Source organism: Magallana gigas, chromosome 6 (genome assembly GCF_963853765.1).
Source record: "Magallana gigas chromosome 6, xbMagGiga1.1, whole genome shotgun sequence".
Classification (NCBI taxonomy): domain Eukaryota; kingdom Metazoa; phylum Mollusca; class Bivalvia; order Ostreida; family Ostreidae; genus Magallana; species Magallana gigas.
The window spans coordinates 37,312,826-37,336,918 of record NC_088858.1 but is presented as its reverse complement, the minus strand read 5'-3'; the positions used below and the strand labels follow the sequence as shown (position 1 = coordinate 37,336,918).

General features: G+C 33.6%; 3 protein-coding genes and 1 long non-coding RNA gene across 6 annotated transcripts; 3 read left to right on the top strand and 1 right to left on the bottom strand.

The window, feature by feature from the left end:
• Window positions 1-676: 676 nt before the first annotated feature.
• LOC109617702 (uncharacterized) lies at window positions 677-4,631 on the top strand. Its single transcript, XM_066086605.1, has 5 exons — window positions 677-1,049; window positions 1,342-1,815; window positions 1,951-2,217; window positions 2,983-3,239; window positions 3,534-4,631. The coding sequence occupies exons 2-5, from the start codon at window positions 1,688-1,690 to the stop codon at window positions 4,199-4,201; spliced, it is 1,320 nt and encodes a 439-aa protein (XP_065942677.1). The 5' UTR covers window positions 677-1,049; window positions 1,342-1,687; the 3' UTR covers window positions 4,202-4,631.
• Window positions 4,632-5,599: 968 nt separating this feature from the next.
• Window positions 5,600-13,453, top strand: LOC105320867 (tyramine beta-hydroxylase). Its single transcript, XM_034469148.2, has 9 exons — window positions 5,600-5,751; window positions 6,806-7,001; window positions 8,299-8,431; window positions 8,568-8,657; window positions 8,961-9,140; window positions 9,562-9,716; window positions 9,915-10,161; window positions 11,029-11,125; window positions 12,500-13,453. Exons 1-9 carry the CDS (start codon window positions 5,738-5,740, stop codon window positions 13,113-13,115), a joined length of 1,728 nt encoding a protein of 575 aa, XP_034325039.2. The 5' UTR covers window positions 5,600-5,737; the 3' UTR covers window positions 13,116-13,453.
• Window positions 13,454-13,583: 130 nt separating this feature from the next.
• On the top strand, window positions 13,584-22,880 carry LOC105344669 (methyltransferase-like protein 25B). Of its 3 annotated transcripts, none has more exons than XM_034469151.2 (10): window positions 13,584-14,296; window positions 18,306-18,371; window positions 19,364-19,585; window positions 19,960-20,062; window positions 20,299-20,784; window positions 21,153-21,261; window positions 21,723-21,814; window positions 22,100-22,114; window positions 22,322-22,401; window positions 22,714-22,880. In XM_034469151.2, exons 1-10 carry the CDS (start codon window positions 14,141-14,143, stop codon window positions 22,870-22,872), a joined length of 1,488 nt encoding a protein of 495 aa, XP_034325042.2. In that variant the 5' UTR covers window positions 13,584-14,140; the 3' UTR covers window positions 22,873-22,880. The 3 variants fall into 3 exon arrangements, with proteins under 3 accessions (XP_034325042.2, XP_034325040.2, XP_034325041.2); XM_034469149.2 differs by having other exon boundaries at window positions 22,100-22,213; XM_034469150.2 differs by lacking the exon at window positions 18,306-18,371 and having other exon boundaries at window positions 22,100-22,213.
• On the bottom strand, window positions 16,802-17,995 carry LOC105341040 (uncharacterized). The gene is made up of 2 exons (XR_010714498.1): window positions 17,416-17,995; window positions 16,802-17,238 (listed from the first exon to the last, which is right to left on the bottom strand). It is a non-coding gene; the product is annotated as an uncharacterized lncRNA (long non-coding RNA).
• Window positions 22,881-24,093: the final 1,213 nt, after the last annotated feature.

Sequence of the window (24,093 nt, the reverse complement as noted above, 5' to 3'; positions counted from 1 at the left end):
CCATCTCAATCAATTTGTTTTGCAAACATATTCCTACTGTTATGAAACCCCCTATTTATTTTTCTTTTGGTAAACGCTGTACCAACATTATTCAAACAAAGCTGAGACATAACTGTGTATTAAACAATGATCTTTGTAAACGTAATATTAAAAATCATTCGTTGTGTTTATGTGGTCAAACAGAAGATATGTATCATTTCTTTTTTCCTTGTAAAAACTTCTCTAGAGCGAGAAACAACATGTTTGATCAATTATTTATGTTAGATTTAGTCAATATTGATACTAATTTACTTTTATATGGCAACAACAACCTACCTTTACATATCAACAAAAGCATTTCTGCTTCTGTACAAAGTTTATAGACGAATCTTTGAGATTTAAATAATATTTTTTTGTGTATATCAATATTATATTTTCTTTTGTTCTAAATTTATATGCATGACAAATATTGTTAAATTTAAGGAGGGGAACTTGTAAATTGTTAGAACTTGTTTCTAATCTTTTTGATTAATCAATAAAATATGTTCAAAACAAACTTAATATCTGGTACTCTTAAAGATAATACTATTATTATAATATTTCTTTCGGCGTCAAACTGTGCGTGGCAATAAATGTCATTATTTGATCGGTAAATACGGAATTCGTGGGCTCCATGTTCTCTGGACAAATGCAAAATTGTACTCATTTTGGGGGTCATTAAAATTGATAATTTTAATGCAGTGTCTATTTTCGCTTACTTGTGAAATGACCAGTGGACTGTTGAGCACATTTAGCATCCTGTTTCATAAGGATAGCAATGCAATACACCTACAGGTGTGGCATAATCATTAAGGATGTTAGTCAAGATATATATGGATGAAGATATAAATCTATATACTAGTTTTAACTTAATTTATTCACATCAACGGTCAACTACAGTATGTTCAATTGTGTGATCTTTGCAATAATATGTCTTTATATCATCCCCACTCATGGAAATTTTACTCAAAACGAGATAGATTTCATTGATGGGGCAGTTCAAGCAGTGATGAAATGCAAAAATATTCCTGGTAAGTTAATTAAGCGGAGGGCAGCAACACTGAAATATTTATTCAATCAATCAGCACTATAATACAAAATTCTGTGTGATATAATTAGAATACCCGGATTTTGGCACCTGCTGAATAATTTATGAAGTATCAAGCAACGTGATCGTGAATGTAATGTTGCGCAAATTTCTAGACATTTTATGAATCTTTTCAATTCAATTTATTTTTTTAAACGCATTAAGAAGAAAGAACCGTAAATGGATATTGGCAGAATATTTTTTAGTTAATCTTATATTTGTTCTTTTCTTGCCAGGACTGGGGATATCTCTTGTTAGAAATGGAGCTGTCTTGAACAAAGGCTATGGCAAAGCCCGCTTAGATCCGCCTGTGGCTTTTGATGAGTTCACGGTGTCAAACATAGGATCCACAACTAAAGCCTTTACTGCCGCTCTGATAGGTGTCTTGATCACAGAATCCCAACAGAAAAAATGGAAGGTAGCATTATTACAAATTATTAGGACAGTTTGCAACGTAAGCATACGCAGAAATGTTATAGAAGATTTTCTTTAATATACATTCATTTGATGAAATAAACTTTTTTGTCTTTTAGCCTTGGATGGACTTCCAAAGTGGCAGACATACTTGGATCCAACTTTCAAATGTCCTCAAATTTTGTTACATCCGAGATGACCATCAAGGACCTCCTGATACATAGAACTGGTGCCAAAAACCAGGATTTTCCCATAATTACTCTGCTAGCGAATATTACGACAGAACGCTATGCTCGGTAAAACAAACTCATATGCATAGGAAGTAGTTTTCAAATTTGTGTCATTCGATCTAGTTATAAAACAATTCTTCTCTAAACACGTTTAACAGTATTGTTATCTGAAAATGTCCATTTGGAGCACATTTTTTGTAGTCGATTGAAACATTTACCACTGACAACACCATTCAGGGATGGATGGAGTTACAGCAACTTTATGTACATGATAGCAGGTCACGTGGCTGAAGTAATTGGCGGGAAAAAGTATGAAGAGTTGGTAAAAGAGAAACTCTTTACTCCGTTAGGAATGAACGCATCAATTTTCTTGAGCGATGCAACATCAAGGGATGAACATTTTGCCTATCCGTACTTTGAATTTAATGGAACACTTCGTTTTCAGGAAAAGGATTTCCTCCTTTATAGGTAATGATCAATCAGCTATCCATATTACTAGTAAACAAGAAAACAATTGACGCAGGAGACCGCAAACCATTCGTTTTTCGTAACAAAACATTTGAAGAAAAATAATGGACCTTTGGATGCATAAAAATAAGAATGGAAAAATAAAGCATAAAAAACACCCCCCCCCCCCAAAAAAAAAAAAAAAAAACAAAAAAAAAAACCCCCAACATATATACTGTGGTATCATCAAATTCGTTGAATACCAATTTTCATGGATTTCGTTGTTAAGTTTATCCATGAAAAAAAATGTTCATTGAAGTGCAATTTCTACTAACATTGACATTTTGTATTGATAGGATCATTGGCCACGAATTTACGTATCCTTGAAACTGAGGTTTGCACTTTAACCACGAAAATTGATACCCTTGAATACTAATGAAACCACAGTAACACTTATGTTAAATACAAACTGATTTTTAGTTAGATGATAAAATAAAATCAACGTCTTCAATGAGTAAGCAAAAAAAAAAAAGAGAGTTAAATTTGAAAGAAAGAAATTTGCAAGAAACACCAGGCTATTAATTTCATTTATTATATACATTTTCTTTTCATATCATTATAATTGATATCACTCTCTGAGTAAATCTGCTAAGTGTAGATGAAGCGTCTGTTTGAATCAGACTTTCATAATGCATGTAATAGCCCCGCAGCTTCTTTTTTACTTTCGCCTTTTATGGTCTACCGCCTTCATTTTAACCAAGTGTTAGTTTTTCAATTCTAATTTAGATTAGGTGAATTTTCTCCGACTGGAGGTTTATGGTCATCAGCAAAAGATTTGTCGAAGTGGATGACGTTTCTTTTGGGAAATGGAACGACGGAAAATGGTTATACTCTCATCAAAAAGAATGTATTTGATGAGATGTTTAAACCCCATATATCCTTACCATCTGGCGTCATAGATGATTTCAGCTTGATAAAGCCTTTTCCGGTTGTTTCGTCAACCTCTTGGTATGGATATGCATGGTTTGGACGCAATTACAGAGGTAAAAATAAACAAATGAAAAAAAACTTTATGCATGTTAGCTTATGAGCAATTTAGCACTTTTAAATAATAAAATGTTATTTCAATTCCTTAAAAAGTTTATCATTGACTTTGGAATACTCATGGAATCGAAAATTAAAAGAAGTTAACTTTGAGTCTTAAAATCGCATTGAATACCGGTACAACTGTCGATATTGTAATTATCATATCATCGACTTTTAAAATAACAAATATGTGAAAAGTAACATCATCTGTGCTACTGCTTGATTTTTAATTAAGTTTCCTTACAATATAGGACACAGAGCCCTTTTCCACACTGGCTCCTACCATGCTTACTCAACAGTCATTTCTCTTCATCCACAAGCTAAAAGTGGTTTCCTCATGTTCGTCAACGGTCCGTGGCCAATATCGTACAACAGGGATTTAGAACCTTTGTCCTATTTCATTGCTGACATTCTCCTTCAAGAAGAACCCTGGTTGAATGTTTCAACTGTTTGTACATTTCCAGAACCTTGGAAGGAACGTCCTACACCACGAAACAATACAGACGAGAAACTACCGGCAGACGACTATGACGTATCGCGCTATTTAGGTCACTACGGTCATCGGCTGAACGGTGAAGTCGTGATCAATGAAGGCTCGCCGTATAGCAAGATGTCTTTTCAGGTTAATTCGGTCGGTGAGGGAAATTTAACACTAATGTCTTTGAACACCTCGACCTTTCGTATGGATTTCACTGGCGGATTAGCTTTGGTTTTTGGCTCGAGCTGCACTGCTCAGTTTGATGATGTTTCGAACGACCGCTTTCAGAAGTTACAACTGAATTGTTTTGGTAGCTTCGATTATCAGCGAGGTGTAAGCTTTCTCACTGATGAGTTACCCAGTCCATCTGCTGTAGAAATACCTGTTTACTCGGTATCGGCGATTTTGGCTTGTTTATTGTTGTCTTCAGCATTCATGTAATGCTACAGTAGGCGAATGTTATACGGTATCTGGCACTTCAAAGATATAAACTTTGCTCAAGTTTTTGAACAAACCATATCAGATAAGTAACAAGATAACATTCATGTGACCATTATTTGTCGCTCGGGAAAAATATGCAAAGAAAATATTTCCTTTTCTTGAAAACATGTGATGTGTAAATGATCTTAATATCACAGCTGAAAATAGGTACATCGGTATCTTTCAATATGGTGTATTAAGTACCTTCCATCGCTTAGATAATGAAAATAAATGTAAAAACCCACAACAGAAAATAACACAACTAAACAAACTATACCCCCCCCTTCTGCTTTGATAATCATCCCTGAAGTATAATAAAATGGAGCATTTCTCATTGTGTTCAGTTATTTAACTTAATTAAATAAGTTTATGAAATATTCTCCGTATGATAACACACAATCAATTTTAATTGTTCGTATCAATTTGTCATTGAATTATATAATTAATAGAATTGACAGTTTTTGCTGTTTTATTTATCAAAATGATAATGAAGATGCCCTTGAAATACTATATCCCCCCCCCCTTCAGGCTCGGCGAATATTTTAATTCTCGGGTCGCTAAATCATTGTACTAACATAAAAAAAAATGTTTAATATATACCCTACAAAGACTTCGGAAAGATATATATATATATATATATATATATATATATATATATATATATATATATATATATATATATATATATATATATATATATATATATATATAGAAAGAATATCGGTTTACAAGTGGAGCAATTTTTATTTGAGAGCGATCCCCTGTAGTAAGTGCAGCAGCTTCATGTACCAGTGTGATTAAAGAGAATTTCAAAAGAATATTCAACAAAGGCTTTTGCACCCGCTGGTCTTAAGAATGTTTAAGTAGGTTACAAAATCGGCGAAAGATGCATCAAACAAAGCAGACGATAATATTAGTAAGCGCAGACTGATCTTGAACGCTTCAGTATATGGTTTGTTGTCCCCAAGGCGTACTATTGCTTAAGTTATTATACCGTGTACTAAAACTCCAAAGACACATGACGTTGTATATTTTCTCGTAATAAAAAAATATCCATACCAAACTATTTCTAACAGATAAATGTATTACGGTATAAGGTAAGGATATATATACATATATATATATATTTTTAATATGAGACAAATGTACAACGTCAGGTGCATAGCGTACAATTAATCCAATAATGTTCTGATCTCTATCTAATAAACTTGTTTGCTTTATATATTCAAAAAATTTAAATCAAAGTTGTAAAAATTTCCAGGAAAATTGATAGCTTAGTTTTTTCTATTCCAGATCAACTTTTCTACGATTTTTGATCCTCGTCCATATAACCAAAAAAAAAAAAAAACTACCCAAGCTACCCGAGCACCGACACATCCATGTATTGATTTTAAAGCTTACATTGTATTGTATGGAAATGCAAAGGACTTGAAATTTAAACCGCTTGTGCATTGGCCTGTAACGTATTGCAGGCGACCGGCCATATTTATAAACAGGATGGGCACCAAAATGTAAGTCGGTTTGCTAGTAGTTGAGTCTTCCGAATCACCATATTTGTGTATTGCAAGCGATATAAAATAGATTTTCATCAAAAATAAAGTTCAGTTGCTTCAGATATTGGAGTTCATTTTTAACATCACACGCTTTAAATGACCTTTGTCTCTCATGTAAATTAACTCTGATGATAAAGTATAGAATCAACACCCGAAAGTCTGTTGCAGTAGGAAATCAATGCAATTCATATACTTGTATTCGTAGGAAAAATCATGTTTTCGTATTTGCTTGTTTTCTTTTTAAATTTTTTGGGGGGTTGATTTTGTTTTGAAATAAGTATTCAACTTCTAAAACGGATTTTGAAATACTGAAACTGATATTATAGAGGTCTTCTAAAAAGAAAATTATGTTTTGAGTTCAGGTCGTATATCTGACATTTACATGATCATTAACATTTAATTAACCGTAACAGAATCCTTACTTTATAAAAGAATATTATCGATATCGAAGGTAATTATAAATGAGAATTTGGGGTACAGGATATGGGCGAAAGATTGTTACAGTGAAAAGCATTTAATTATGCAAAAGCATCCACTCCCTTTTGCAATATATATATTGACATCAATGAGTTACAGGGGGTGGGGGCTGGGTGGAGGTGGGAAAACTATACGAAGAATAAACAAAACACGAAAGAAAATATTGGACACTTAATTTTTGTCAATGATTAACACGTATGACCTTTATAGCAAAACACTATTTATATCATGAAAAAAAGTAAAGGTTTTAGGTTTGAAATTTTGATATGATTAAAATATCAAACTATATATATATAAAACTTCATGTATAAACTTGCCTTTTTTCAAGTGACCAGTATATGTATTATAACATGTGTATATTAATGGTAAATGTCTATGAGCTGTACAGCTATTGACTAATAAACAATACAAAACAATACTATTTTTTTCAAATCAAAAGATCTTCTTTAGATAGACTTAAATAAGTAATGACCTGCCATTTGTCATGGTAGTTAAGCATTTAATTATGGTTTATTTCCTATTTTCATCGATTAAGGTACCGGTATTTTGTGATCTTGCTATTTGTAAATTGGTCAGAGGAGTATGGGAGTTTTCGCGACAAGATACCAAATGGTCATAAAGTGCCACACCCTTGTAACCCGTCTACAATTTGGAACGGGGTGGGGCATAAAGCACAAGGTGGCGGAGGGGAACGGAATCCGTTTGGACTCGACTTTTACATTCAGGGGAAGGTGAGTGAGTTACCTTTATTGTTTAAACCTGACATTTGATTGGCTTTATTCTAAAAAAAAAAAACCCACCCCAAACCAACCTGTCGTCTACTATTTATTTGCAAATGAAAATTCATTGAAGCCTAATGAGTCTACAGGGACACAGAATTGATAAATAATATAAGTACTAAATTGGAATCTTTAAAATTTGAATTACGAAACTTTTCTCGTTATTGCGTATCTAATGCTTTTTAAAAATAAAAGTATATAACCGAGAGTTTGAGTCCTTAATTATTCAAATTATGCAGAGTTTTCTCTATGTGGACTTGACTACACAGCATAACGTTTTGATGTGTAGTTATCCTATCGGAGGAGGGAAAGGGGGTGGGTGGGTGGGTTTCTAGATATTATATCGAGTAGCATACAATAAACCGCAACCAAATTACCATTGTAAAGAACTGTTTGCCATGTAATTAATATATGTATGAAATTATTAGCAATTTAAGTAACAGTATTTTTTATATAACAAATTACACAACTGTTTTAAAAGAACACTGTATGTCAAATCCCTTACTACTAAGGTATACAATGCAGAACACGAACTTAACCACCATCACGGATGCCCCACACTCCCGGCAGACGTTTCCCCTCATATAGCAATAGAAAGCTCCTATTCTCATGCAAAGCAGACAATTATAGCACAGTCAACTCGGACCCCTATCAAATTGCGTGGTATGCAATAACTGAAACCTTTCATTGTTGCATCTTAATGGTTTTTGGTCGCGGTTCAGTAATTTGCAGGCAATAAGACCCCAATTCTGTAGTCGAACTCAGTGTTGAACTTATTTTTTTGTTTACTCAAGCAAGCGAGGTTAGATTGACTCTTACTGGGTTTTATGATGCTAAATACCAGTATTTCTGTTGTTGAAATTAACGTTGATCCATTGATTACCATAACTCACTCTTTAACCGCTTGATAAGTCATTTTTCTGATTAGATTAACGTAATGAAAAAGATGTCATCCTATCAAGTTCACGACGCATTAAGTGCATGGAGTAATAAAAAGAACCTCTCCAAGGCCACTGCGTCCTGCACATATAATTTGATTTACCCACATCATGTGCTAGTTTAATATTGCTGCTAATAATCTATAAAGCAATGAGTTGTATTACTCCTTTCACTTCCAAAATTTCCTGCAAGAAATTTCGTTTACATGTACTAAAAATAACCCAAGGAATGGACCATTCGTCATTCGTTATTCCCATGAAATAATTTGTTACAAAATGAAATGCGTTTTGTCATTTGCTTTTTTTTGAAGACTTGGACGAATGATCTTTGCCGTAAGGATTCAGATGGCGACGGAAAGACGAACGGTGAAGAACTCGGTGATCCGGATTGTGAGTGGACGCCCAATAGTGTGCCCAAATCTACCGTCAGCCTCTCCCATCCCGGTAAATTACCTGGAGTTGTATCCAATAGGAATAGCATTTTGCCATAGTTTTCCAATCGTTCATAAAATTCAGAATTCTAACTTACATGTGTTTAAAAGAAGTCAATACCACAATCTTTGTAATATTTATTTTTCAGGTGTTTGCGAACCACTGAATGATCCTAAATGTGCGGGGAAAAACGACTTTTTACAATGTGATTCTACGCCATCGTGCAATATGGAAGGAGGTACAGAGTTTGAGATGGGATGATGCTATTTTCTTTTTAAAAACTGTTTAAAAGAAAGTTGTTGTTGCAATGTGCTGTGATGTATTTTCTTGTGTAGATATCTAAGATGAACCAATGTTGAATTACTCAGCTAAACTTTTGGTCAACTTGCTGATAGCGATAAAGGGAAATGTACCCAGACCGTTCTTACCATAAATGAATTAAAAATCATTCTTGGACCGAACCATATTAGGTCATAATTATTGAATTCGATTGGCTACAATTGTTGTAAAATAAAAATATTTGATTTGTTCTTTTGGACAGATACCATTTTTCAAACATTGACATTTCCCAATACAACTGTTCCTGCCGTGGAGACAAATTATTATTGCATGACCTTTGACCTTCATACAGATGGTGATTACCATCTCATCGCCACGAAACCCGTGATAAGGAACTCTAACGTTGTCCATCACATGCTTCTGTATGGCTGCGACGACAATGGTAACATACATACATTTACTGTTCAGAATGTTGACATGGTTGTACATGTTAGGATGTCACGGTCAAAACACAGTTATTAATAATAAGTATGGGAACTTTCATACATAAAAAAAAAATGATTTCAAAAGAAAAAGGTAAAACTCTGTAAATTCATGATATAACGTGAATTTTCTGTTTCACTTCAATAGGTACACAAAATTCTGTTCTGTCGTGGCAAAGTGCATACTACAAATAAACTCGCAAGTGTTCTAATTATAATTCAATGTCCATTTCCAAACATATCAGAAATTAAAATGAAATACATAAATCGACCTTAATTTCCCATTCATCAATAGAAACATCTATGATTATAATACGTGTTGCAAAACGATAAAATAAGTTAACTTTAAATGTACAACACATTAATTTCTTAATCTTCCAGTGAATGCAACAGATAAACCAGAGAAGTGTGGAATGGCAAAAGAGAACTGTCGACACCTTATTGGATTGTGGGCTGTGGGCCTTGACGGAGACTGTCTTCATAAGGATGCTGGATTCAAAGTCGGAATCAATGGTTTCAAAAAAGCTACACTTGAGGTACTTATCATTGAAGTGTGTTAAAAGTTATAACTTGCAAAAATTATAGGTTCTTCTTAAATGAAAAATAATATAATGAAATAAAATCAAAATTAATAAATAACGATGAAATAATAAAATTCTTAAAATTCAAAGTTTTACACTATATACAGATAAATTATTTAAATGAAAATGTTTTCCCCACGGTTGAATTTCTAGATTCACTGGAACAATCCTGAAAAAAGAGCGGACTATACCGACGGATCCGGATTACACATATTTCTGACCAAAACCTTGAGGAAATATGATGCCGGGGTGCTAATGGTCGGACAGAATTACATCAACATTCCTCCCCGATCCCCCCAGGTCGTTGTCAAAGCCAACTGTTCTAGCAGCGACACCTCGCGTTTCATTGTCAACGGACCAATCTATTTAACCAGCGCCTTAAATCATATGCATTACCTAGGTATAGCATTTATTTACTATTGTTGTTTTCTTTGTGTTATATCCCTAATACAATCATTAAAGGATTTGGTTAAGATGTGAAAATATTTTTGAAAAATGCACTAAATGACATTCGTGAGTCTGAGTTCAGTAAATAATATTCGTGAGTCTGATTTCAATGAATAATATTCGTGAGTCAGAGTTGAGTAAATAATATTCGTGAGTCTGATTTCAATGAATAATATTCGTGATTCTGAGTTCAGTAAATAATATTCTTTGATCTGAGTTCAATAAATAATAGTCTTGGATCTGAGCTCAATAAATAATGTTCTTGGGTCTGAGTTCAATAAATAATCATCTTGGGTCCGAGTTCAATAAATGATATTTGTGAGTCTGAGTTTTCTTCTGGTGTAAACGATGTGTTTGTCATTTAATTGCATTTTATAGTCAGTAAGTGGGCGAAATAAAAATCTTCTATCACCAGCTATAAACTTGGGCAAAAATGTTTTAAAAATCAATTTACAATATAATTATAAACAAGACAAACATTCATTAGTTACAATAGAATATGGCTGGTGTGTTGAAAACTTTGTTTTTATTGTATATAATTAATGAAATACAAGCATCATTTACGAAAAAACGATACGACTTGTCTTTTTACAAAAACAATATTTGTATTAAGGGCATGACGAATTTTTCTGTGACAAAAAATGTGGAATACTTTACGAAAAATGACTGGTCTAATTCAAAACAACATAAAACCTGTCAGCATTTATGCTATAGTTCAGGACAAATGTTTCGACGATTATTTTTTTTCGCGAAGAGAGGGTGAGGTTTAATTTATTAATTTTATTGAATTCTCAATCCTGACCAAAATTTTCATTAACAGGACGAGAGATGAAAATGGAGCATTATCGGAACAACGAGAAACTGCGAGATTTGACGGATGAAGCCGATTACAGTTACGACAGTCCGAAGTCGTTTCCGTAAGTTGTAGACAAAATTGCTAACGCACCATTTAAAATAAAATATCATTTACATCCTAAAAATTTCTGAAGATGTATTAAATGTTTAAATAGGTGACCTTAATTATAAGTAAGACATTTGAATGCCCAAACTATTTTTGGATCCAATGTTAACCGAAGGGTAACTGTTCTTTAGAAATGCTCAAATCGTGTTCACACTTCCTTTGGAAACATAAATCTTTATTTTCTTTTTTTGTGAACTTATTATTGATGCATGCATTACAAAAACCTCACAAAAAACCCAACGAGGTATGGCGCGTTTGACCACAGAAGAGAGTGGCAGAGCTGTTTGAATGGTCTCTGCAAGGTGCTCCTTTAAATAGGTTAGAATAAAATGTTAATAATTTAACGATTACCGGTGATATTGGCTAAAACATGATGCAGCATGCTTATCAAATAAAAACATTTTCTGTTTATGCAGCCACAGTGTTTAAAAGGCACCACACGTCAATTGCAAGGTTGTACCGGAAATTTGTACAAACCGGAAGTGTGAGGGACCGAGCAAGAATTCCAAAGTGCCGAGTAAATACTAGGCGACAAGAAATACACATCGCATTTATCCGAGCAAATGGAGGCCACACCCAATATTGATATCTGAATCACATGATGGGGGGGGGGGGGGTTACCAATGTTTCATAAACAGTAATCAAAGCAACTGGTCAATAAGTTTGCAACAAATGATGTTTCATTTTTCTGTTTTATAATAAACTGTTAAAATAATGTACTTATCAGTCTTTGTTGCGTTCAGACCTAAAACAATCAAAGAAATAGTAAGTGGTGCGTTAGCAATTTTGTCTAGTGTATAAACAATTGAAAGTTTCAGTCCAAATTGATCTACATTGTTTTATCAGATGAAACGGTAATGCTATTGTTGGCAAGAACATAGTCGGTAAGAGACCGAAATGATCCAAATCCCAATTTTGTAATATAACATCTTGGATAGGACCCAGAATATTATGCTTTATTTATAGAAAAGAAAATATGGAAAACTGAAGGCAACAGAAGGCTAAAAAAACTAGCTATAGGTTGCAACCTATAGCTAGTTTTTGAGCCTAAATAAAACACTCTAAAAAAGACAAACAATAAGCAAATACGTCAAATAAATTAATTTTGTTTAAATAAAAAAAAGAAAGAAAAGAAACCACGTAGACCTTTGGGATTTGTACACGTATATTGACCCAATATATTAATATTATCTACGAAAAAATCTACATTGTCATTCGTAAAGTAATAGTGATTCGATTATATACATTTACATGTAGTTCTAAGTATAAGTCGTGCTTCAAATTCTACCATTATTACAAAGATAAAATAATTTTCTTTTGCATATTATAGATTAACTCCCCCGGTTGTATTCAGACCTGGAGACGAAATAATCACTACATGCGTTTATTCCTCAATGGGCAAAAACAGAACGGTGGTGAAAGGTGAGGCAACTAGTGACGAAATGTGTTACGGATTTCTGACTTTTTACCCCAAAGAGAACTTAAAAATGGAAAGATGCACCCAGTGGCAAGACATCAGTGAATATTCTATTGCTATGAGAGATCCGCTCATAAAGGGGTGCAGTATGTGGAAATTTTTCAACGCGGAGGACCCGGATACTGGAGCGTTTATGAAATCCGTTTTCGATAACTGTAATATGCTTATGGGCTGTAAACAAGAATGCCTTGACTTTCTACCGGAAGCAATGAAAAATCCATGTGTTAATGGAAGTGTTGGGGCTTTAATCCGGAGAGTAGCTGTGCACCTTAACATGCCCGCCCACTTCGCCATGTTTACAGCTTTAGATTCGTGCAACGCGGAAATTGCAAAGGACACGTGCAAAGCAGACTGCCTGAAGAGTTGCAGAGAAATCAGCGGTGCCATATCGATCAAAACATCTACATCTTTTGTTACCTATACATACCTGTATTTTGTTGGTATCATGTTGTTAATAATGTATCACTGAACAATAACACGTACCTTGCTTGCTTTGCTTACAGTAACAGTTTGAATGCAAAGAAATATATGATGATTAATTTAGTAGCATACTCACTCAGAACTGCGCATGTAGAAATTTACATTAACAAGGTATTTTCCCCTAATTTTTAAAAAAGAAATCTGATCGTGTTCTGAACTTTACGATCAAACAAGTTTTTATCAATTTATACGCATTTTTTAAAAACTTTGTTAATCATGGTTTCAAATGCTTTATTTAGTAATGTTTATTTCATTACCCTATAAGTGTACTCAAATACCTATAATGAATGATGTTTACGTTATTAAATGGCGTCTTTTTTTCCCCTACTTTTGAGATTTACTGTATCAATTAGTTCGTGATCGAATGAAATTTTGGTTTCGATAAATTAAAAAATAAAACTTCAATCCATTCGGCAAACTTCGGCAGACTCCGTAACCTACATCAAACCAGGATGTTGGATGCATGAGATTTAAATCGGCCAAGGTGTGCCGAGTGACTTCGATCCGCACATCTCTTCTTTGCAGAAAAAAAATCGCTAATTATCTCTACGCTCCGCCCGCATTATTTTCTATATATACATGGTGTCTTCTTTTAATACATATAGTTTTATCATAAGTCCGACAGGGCTGCAACAGGGGCTGACTTTTTATAAGATTAAAATTTTTGATGCATGATGTTTTCGAGAGGAGGGGGGGGGGGTGAAAGGTCCCTGGCTTGATTTTAAAGCACATCGTGTAACTTTGACGCAAACAACTACCGGTACTAAACTTTTCCTACTAAATTGTAAAAGAATATTGTTAAAATAGATTTCAGGAGAAAGTTCGTTTTGAATTTTTAAATTTATAACCTGTATCTAAAGTTGCGCAATTTTGGTAAGAATTTAATACTGTTGTGACACCTTACCTAAAAAGCACGAATAAGCAATTGAACGGTTTATCTAACAACAGCAAAATGAAAGTGAAAATAGGGTGACGCATTGGAGCGAGTCTCTTGGAAGTTGAAATATGCACTGAATGTTTTTGTTTTTGCGTGAAATCATGAACGAAAAAGATAAAATATCTTCTACCAATAAGATAACAGTGGAGTTACTGGCTAAACACCAATGGATACACAACTTTCAGGTCACAAAGTTCTTCATTGAAAAGCCTTGGAATCATATTCCTGAAGAGGTAATTTAAACGTTACAAGTATTTATGTTAAACGAAGAACACTGTTCTTCATTTAACATAAATACTTGTAACAGATTAAAATCTGATGTGATCTCTGAATATTGATGATATAATATTATGTATATTATGTATATACATACGTATATACGTGACTTTTCATTCTTTTCATTCATTCTGTATAGCAGCATATCTGTACGTAGCTCTACGCTTGATATTGCTGCATTTTTAAAAGTATATAATGCAATACTCAGTCAAATGTCTTCTGCTATTTTTATTGCATGTTTTTATTTTGACATTGTTCTGATCTTAAAGTTCTAATAAGCAAATTGATGTTCCAATATTGTTAGATTTTTTTTCGTTTTTTTTTTTGTGGGGAGGGTGTGTAAAGCATATATCTTCTTTCTTAACGTGATGTATTCTGCTCTGTATAAACAATTATAGTATCCCCGAGTACCCAAACTCCGTCACCGTTTCTCTGCAATTTATTTTTTGCGGTTTTTATCATTTGCAATCACTAAATATAATCTGAAACGTTATAATTTATAAAATTATTTACAAAAATATTTTTATTATTATTCAAATAAGCGCTCTGAATACGACGTTTATCACACGTGCTATTATAGTTTATGAACCTAACTCCGTCACCCACATGATCTACGATACGCCAGGGAATGAAGACACATTAACAATTTAGTTTAAACTCAACTTGTATATAGGCCAAGTTAAAATAAGTAAAATCAGTGTATACAATTTAATTTGTATTTAATTTCATCAAAGTGAAATGATCGTCAGAATTAAAAAATGGGTCCTTGTAACAACAATCACAATGACCTTTTCAGAATGTATGGAAGCCGTTTGATTTCTGTCCTTACATATTTCAAAAATATCATATCAATAATGATTATACTGATGATTACATTATTTATTAATTACATTTTTAATAAATGTTGCATATTCTAAATACCGACATACCGTATATATCTGTAACCCTGTATAAGGCAAAAATTACGGCATGAGCGATTTGACGTTATCATCAAGTGTAGTGCATAAATGCTATTGCGGACTGAAAAAATGTATTAATAACCTTAATAAAAAATAAATTACATGTGAAATGTTTCATCTTGACCTCTCTTAAAATGACTGAACACCGTAAATCATCGAATGGGCCCGCATGTCAGAAATATCGTTATTTTAGTGCACCCGTGAAAAAGTGTTAGCTGATTTCACGCAATTATTGTTGCATAAAATGAACAAGGTGTAATTTTGTTATGTTTGCACACATTCTTAAATTTAACCGTTGTAAATTGTTGACATTTGATTGAAGTTTTTTGACATTCAAAAAATGACGTCATAACCGCACTTGATTTTAAAGGCGAGGAGTTTCCTGAAAGTGACGGAGTTGGGGTAGTGACGGAGTTAGGGGGCTATGCGATACGCACATCATTACATGTATTCAATATGATGTTTCCGACGATTTTGTATTCCGTTGAACTACATGTATGTTTATTTAAAGACAAAATATTAAACTCATGAAAAATTGGGGCGGAAAATCAATTTGCGTTCAAAATTGTTTAGATATGGATTTTCCATCAAATGGTTTGTAATAAAAATGAAAAGAAATATTTAATATTTAAATAAAATTCGGTACTTTGTTTTGACTTACTGGAAGGTTTATTAAGCTCATTCGCGGATCCAGATTTCTGGGGGGGGGGGCGAGGAGCGATATTATTTACGTTTGCCAGGGGGTCCGAGGCCTTTTTTCGGTTATTGTACTATGTATGGTATTTTAAGAAACCTCGGTTAAGAAGTATGATTTTTCCAGGGAGTGGTGTCCTCCCATGAAGATTATTCGTTGCATTTATATAACACCCTTCTCATTACCCGCATTATGTAGTAGTATCCTGTTATTATTAGATTTAGTAATTAGTAATGGTCTATGAATAAATTTTGGTAAGAGCATAACTATTTTAGGCATTGTTAATGGTAGCTGCAAGTCTGTAGCTCCTGGGTCTGAAAAAATTCGGATGGACGACCTGGGAGCTACATTTTAAAACGTGTACGTGTTAAAAAGTTCTACGGCGCACAAAAATTATGCTAGTTTTGGACTGATTAATCTTGTATTCACACAAATTCTGTGGAAAAATTATAAGAACATTAAATTCTTCAGACTATTTACTACTGATATCGTCACTTTACTTGCTCCAGACTTTCTCTAGCTTAAACACGCTTATTGATCTCGGAAAATTAAGTATGTAAATTAATTTACCTACAAATAGAGTTGCCATTTTTACATGTAAACAAACTGCACCACTGTCTTCATTTTACGGGGCTGGTTATGGTGTTTGCAAGAATAACAGGGGAGTAAAGGGACGATATCTATTGTTAAATGTCCGAGGAATTTTTTTGAATCTTAACACGTATGCAACTGTAGCTCCCAGGTCGTCCATCCGATATTTTCAGACTGTGAGCTACTGACCTGCAGGTATGTTAAAGAAAAAGAAATGATAATCAAAAATCATAAATTTGATCAAAAAATCACGGAAAGTTACTGTACAGACAATATTGTTACATCTTCCACCCTGAGAACACCGTGGTATTGGTGTGAATGAACTCGAGCGAATCCTGAGTCCAAACGCGCTGTCCTGCTCGTAGATAGACATAAATCTGGCAGACGGAAAACGCGTTGTTTGTCTGATCTAATCCATAGCAACCTGTCTGGCGGTGACCATCAACCATAAAGGGGGAGAGGTTCTTAAGCGAGCGAAGGATTCCGTCCGTGATTCGTAGGGTGTAATAGCCGTCTTCCGGAACAGTGTAGACTCCAGTGGCCACGTTGTAGTTTGGCGGAGTATCGATGGAAACCTGGGGAAATTTGATCCCTGAAAACTGTAGTTTGTCTCCAGCGCTTCCGTGAACAGAGAAAATTACAGGATGGGTACTAACTAATAGGGGAAAAAAGATTCATGGGATTAAAAACAATGAATCATGGGATTGAAAAAATGAACTATGGGATTTTCTGTAATTTTGATGAAGGCATTTTTTAATTATAGTCATTTAAATGAAAGCAGAAACGACGAATTGAATGTACATTATTATTTAAAATACATGTAAATACTTACAGTTCTGTGTTTTGAAATCTTTGGATTGGTTGGCTAGAAGCTTCTCAATGTGCTCTTCAAAAACTTCATGTTTTCTAACAACGTAAAGGATTGAGGTATTGGTCGCTCTGGCAATTGTCTGGATGTCTGAATTAAGTTTACTAACGTTACTCAGCAGATGCTGCTCGCAGTCTCTGCACTGCGAGTTAAGTGACGTAACGAGGCCCTGTAATTGGTTATTATGTGACGTGAGAGTGGCTATGGCCGTTTTCAATTCATTGATTTCATTCTCCATTGCAAGGGACGAGGTGCGATAGTTTGACATCTCGTTGAGAAGAAAAGTTAACAATTGTGAATCCACAGCCTGAGAAATCTGAACCGATGTCGCCCCAATAACAATAAAGCCAAGAATTACATGTAAAATATTCCCAGACATTTTGATGGTTCCTGTTATAATATTTCCTTTGCAAAATCCTATCACTCCTGTGGAAAATTACAGTAGAACTGTGTTTTCCATTCCTTCTTAAATTAAAATATGAGAATTCGATTTCTTCAGCGTGCTGATCGAACACGTGAAGGAAATAACCCCCAAGACGTGAATTCTCTGTCTTATCACATACTAAATCAATATATTTTGTTATTTTCGTCAGTCTTGATCTCTTAGTACTTTGGTTTGATTTTCCCGAATTCGCTGTGGATTCAAAACGATGTGTGTTACCTAGTCTCTGAAAAATGCTTGCATGAGAAATCTAAATTTGATATAAAGGTTATTTATTTTAAGCTTGTAGGTAAAACAGTGATTTAGTTTAACTACCTTGTTTGTATGACAGCATGTGCAATGTTATTGTTTGAGTTCAATTTGTTATGGAAACGAAAAATGTAACTTTCAATTGATGATATTACTGTTTTAGTGGAAGAACGTGTTGACAAGGTTAACAACAGAGGAACTGAATTCGCTGCCTTTTGGGTACTCAAAGGTATATGTAGGCCTTTTAAAGTGGCTGGATGGTCAAACAATGAACCATTAGATCTACCTAAAGAAGATGGGGGAATAAGATAGCGCAAATGCCCATTTGCTTAAGTCGTAAAATGCAATTTCAAATTTAATTTTTTCCAACTAATATACTTGATGATGTTAAAATACAAGTTTACAAAAGCACAATTTCTAACTATATTCAGTTTTCAATATTTTAAGTAACGATCAGAAAAAAAAATATTTCTAAAGTTTTGGTAGTATCGAATCCAGAATCTAAAAACCATAGTTCTATAAAGCTACCTAATGTCTGGTGCTCTAACCACTGAGCCATTTCAGTCACAACAACCTCTATTGTTTAAATGCTACATGCGACTTCGATCATGAATTTACGGACTTGTATTATTTTCCTAAAACGTTCAATTGTTGGGATACAAAATTACATTTTTAAAGTATAGTGGGTCATCTCTCCATGTTTTTATTGATTGAAATCGGTTTGATTTCCTTAAAGCCTTTTGTAGACTTTGAGCACAGACCCACTCTACAAAAGAAAATGCATTGAAGTTCTGAAAAATGACACGTTTTTGAAGTTTTGAAACGCATACTCTATTTTTTAATAGAATTTAGTAAAATTAGTATAAAATTAGTATAGTTTAGTATAATTTAGAAAAAAATTATGAGATTTGTTGATATTTTAATTTTATAGTATCTTAATATCTACATGTATCCTCATATGGGCAGTCTGCACGCCTTATTCACCCATCTTCTTTTAAGATATGATTTGTCTTGCTATAAACAATGAGTTATTAAAGAAAACATCCATATATTTTACCTTCTAAATTTTGGTATTTTCCTTCATTTGTATACTGAAGTCGTCTTCTAAAAGAGATCAATACAGTGTAAAAATGGCCACCGATCCCTCTTAAATTTAGGACTTCTTAAATGTCAACAATGAACAAAGGTGCATATGTTTAAAATATTTGAAAAATTTTACAGGAAGATTGGCCAGAAAGTCTCAAGAAATTTATCACCACTGCATCGGAAGTGGCGCTGCCGAGAAAAATTTCAGAAGAAAATAAATCATGTTGTCTTGACCCTCAAATTAAACGAGGAATGAACCCTAAAAAACAACACGAAGTCAGCCACATGTCAGCACTTATTAATGACATATCGGTCAGGACAGGATGTGACGTGGTGATTGACGTAGGATCCGGTCTTGTATGTATTACGTTATACATTAAATGTGAATGCTTTAAAACCCTTTACAAGTCCAACACCAAACATAATTTCAAGAGTACCTATATCTTGATAATAATTAAATGATAAAGATCGTTTTGTATTTCTCAGCAAAATTTTAGCGTACCCTTAGTATATTTAGTTTGTTTATCTCTTTACTTGATAAATACTTGGAAAACTAACTGATGCAATTCATCAATAAATATTTAGATAACCTATTGAAATAGTTTTAAAGTTAGCGATTATTCAAAATAACACATAAGCCATATATAGAAGTTTGGGTGATTTCAAGATTGTTGTTTGTATATGCAAAATGCAGAAGAGTGTGTTATGTAATGTTTGTGTTTTAATTGAAGGGATATCTCGGTCATGTGCTGACATCAGTCTATGGTCTAAAGGTGATTGGTTTAGAGAGTAAACAAAGTCACACAACAGGTGCAGACAAACGCTTGTTTTCAGGTATACCTGATAGCAGAACATTCGAAACTTTAAAAAAAATCATATTATTAAACTATTTTAATTAAGAAAACTGTAATCTGAGTTTTATTCCTGATGGCTATATTTCGCATGTTTAATTGTGATAGACGAATTCGCGGTGACTTTTAACGTGATTTTTGCAGATACAGTTGGTAACAGTATCATATTTGGTCTATATATCAAGTTTAATCCTTATTAGTACTCCTTTTCTATTTAAGACACTGATGACAAAATCATAAACGTAACTTTTGAAATGGAAGACACACCAGAAAATAGATTGGAATTCAAAAGTTTGATGAAGTCGTGTTTTCAGAAGTTCAGAAAATCAGAATGTGGAAAAGACATGGACTGTGATGGCCCTAAAGTATCACTGTCTGATTCCAATTTGATAAATCATAGTGCTACTAATATTCTTACTCAACAAAAGAATACTGAAAGTGAACAATGTGATGCATGTCTAGCGGAATCAAATCAAACACCAATACAGACAGACAGTGATAGAAAAAGCAATGAACAGGGGGATGGGCCAAATACAACTTTAACCGGAAATGACGTCACTAAGAGTGACGTGTATCGGTGTCTTTTGATTGGTCTTCATTGTTGTGGTGATTTGACTCCTGCGATGCTCAGAGTTTATTCAGAAGCAGATTTTGTGCGAGGACTCTGTTGTGTTTCTTGTTGTTACCACAGAATGGTTTCTCAAGGTAAATAGTTTTACCCAAGAAAATGACTTATTTCATATCATTGGCCCCTCTCTCTCTTTGGGAAAGGGGCATCTTGGCTAGCCAAGGTTTTACGATCTACTCCGCACCTCTATAACGTTGCAGAGGAGCAGAGTAGATCGTAGACCCTTGGCTAGCGAAAATGGAGAAGGGGGGACATTAATTTATCATTATACGTTCTCCCAGAACTATTCTTATTGTACAAATGATTGATAAAGAACAAAAACATTATTCCATGAACTGTTTTATTATGCATGGTTATTTGGGGATCCACACTAAACTTTTTTTTCTCTTGTTATCATATGGAATATATCATTCAGTTGTGACGTATGTATGGAATGTTTTTGCAGAGGGTACATATCCACATTTTCCTATGAGTAAAGAACTTGACACTGTGATGTCAAAGAATCGTTTGACACCGTCTGCGCCATTTCTGAGATTAGGAGCACAGGAGACAAGGTTCGGTTAAATTGTGAATACCCTAATTACAATGTAAAAAAATGATCATCTCGTCCTCAAAATTCCAAGAATAGTATACATAAAAGCTAAAATTTAATTAATTTGACAGTGGTTATGAGAGCTCGTAGAGAAAAACACGATTGATTATATACAGAAGAATGAATAAGATGCCTCTATTTTGTTACCTTCTTATTTGGAAATTATAATTAATGAAATGAAATATTTATATTCTTTATACTCCACAGTTTTGCCGTATAAATTTAAAGCTTAAAAATGGTGGATTGAAGCGTTAGCTAGTTATCTTTAAATCAATATAAATTCCCGTTCGTTTCGAAATTTTACACTTTCACGTGTAAAAAAAAACTTTGTAATGCATTTTGTATTTTAAGATTTTTTAAAATTTAAACGAAATATTATATTTTGTTTTCTACTTCTTTCATTCATACTACAATATTTTTCAGAGCTCGTTGGAAAACCAAGTCCGAAGAATCGCATCAGAGTCACGTCAAAGCCGTAGCATACCGGTCTCTTCTTGAGCTGTATGCCCACCAAGGTAATTAGAAAATGTTTCAATGTGTGAACTTACAGAACTAGAATATATGATAAATGAAAATCATCTGTACGTGAATTATTCAGAATATCACAGAGGATTTAGGCGATGTTTTAGAAGGATTTGTAAATGATAATCATTCATTTAGTCTTGTATTTATTTTAATTGATGAAGAAATCATTTACCCATATATTTAAAAAAAAATCTTTTACAGTCACATTTAATTAAATTCTTGTGATTTTTCTGCAATGTCAAATATGGTTTCCATTTCATTTTTTTTTTTTACAGAAAACGTTGAATTCAGTAAGCTGTTTAGAAGAATAGCAACAGCAGGCGACTTTGAAGATTTTGATGGATACATAGAAAAAACCTTATCTCGCTGTCAGTTTTCATCTACACATGGTAATTCACCCTGACCCGTTTCCTTTTCATAGAAATATTAGATATTGAGCCAAATTGCGACTTCATATTGCTCAACATTTTATGTTTATTTCATTTTACCAAATATAGGGAAAGACTCTATGAGAACCAAATTAAAAGCCCTTTATGCAGAGTATCACGTGTATTTCCAGTATGTTGAAGTCATAACGGTGAGTATAATTCATAAAATTCTCATTATGTTATACATACCTTAAATTAAATTGGATTCCCATGCCTGTATTTATATGGCATTAAGAAATTAGTAGTTAACCAACATAGAAGAGAACGTGTTTTTCTTTTTAAAAACTGTGAAATTTTTCTTAATAAAGTTTTTAAAATTAGGAAGTTTTATATTCCAGGTTCTTTGTGTCCAAGTGTCCAAGAGAGAGAGAGAGAGAGAGAGAGAGAGAGAGAGAGAGAGAGAGAGAGAGAGAGAGAGATAACATATATTACATGAAGTTTTGGGTTTTTTTGTTTTCCAGGTCCTTCAAGTAATTGTGCAGCCTCTAATTGAGAGATTAATTGTTCAGGATCGCGTGTTGTGGCTATTGGAAAACGGACATGATTCCGATATGATTCCTGTGTTTGATGATTTTATATCTCCAAGAAATATAGCCCTGTGTTCTAATAAATTACCCTGAATATTTCATTTTTGTTTCGTTTTGAATTGCGTATGCATATGCAAACAATGTTAGTTTTGTATTGCCGAAATTGAAAATAATTTATCTGATTTTAACACGATTGATACAAAGGGGACAATTTTGGGTTAACCATTACATTCATTTATTAGAACTCTTTGTTGTTTTAAATTGATTTATCTTGGATCATTGCATTTTGTTCAGTAGTTTCAATTCACGATTCACGAAAATTTAAATAAGTATGTTAAAAGCAAAATATGTTAAAAGAAAAAAATGTCTTAAACGGAAAAAAAACTATTTGAACGGTTTTGAATAGTCTACAAATGTTTAAAAGTTCACGACTTCGTTTCATCAAAAGTATAAATTCATTTTTCGATATATTGCATCAACTACCTGTATTTACTTTCTAAACTTATTTTAAATTCATATCGCTTAAGATATTTCACACCTCTACTCAGTTAATCCTTTGTTAAATACAAGTTAAATGCGGTACGTGGGCGATATTAGTTTGCATTAGATAATCTTCAAATTCTCTATAGACTTATCTTGTAACTAAATAACGGTGAATACTCATGTTGTTGGCATAATCTGGGCTGGCGGAAAAGAAATTGCATTTTAAAGGTAGAAAGAAGACCTATTTAATTCATAAATAGAACTAGATACTACTAATAAAACTTAAAGCCTTTTTCTGTAAAACAACAGAGATATTTCTATCAGGTTGCTTTCTTAACCATTTTATTTGGTTAGGTAATCTACACAATTAAGGTAGGGCTTTTGTAAATATATATATATGTTTATTAAGTTTTAATGCTCTTATTTCATATTTTATAATCCATTTTTTAGTTCCATTTTCTTTGATTTGAGACCCTCCGGCAAAAGCCTATATTTCACAATTTCCATCCCATAAACTCTGATGTAGAGCAATGGAAAGGGCCATCATAGAAATCCTTGGTTTTCACCTGGTCTCCAACATTCAGGACAAGAATCGCTTGACAACTGAAAAGGGCCCCAACGGAATAATTGTCCTTCGTACAGCCACCTACTCTTTTTCCATTTAGCACGAAGGGGGTGGCTACCGTGTTATTGTTGATGCTGAGGTCGGATAGAGAGAACATATAGACCCCCTGTGTGGGGGCTGTGAATATCCCGGTACTTGAGTTGTAAGCCCCTCCGACGTTTGTCGTTACTTTGGGGAATACTATGCCGCTCAGTTGAAATTGGCTG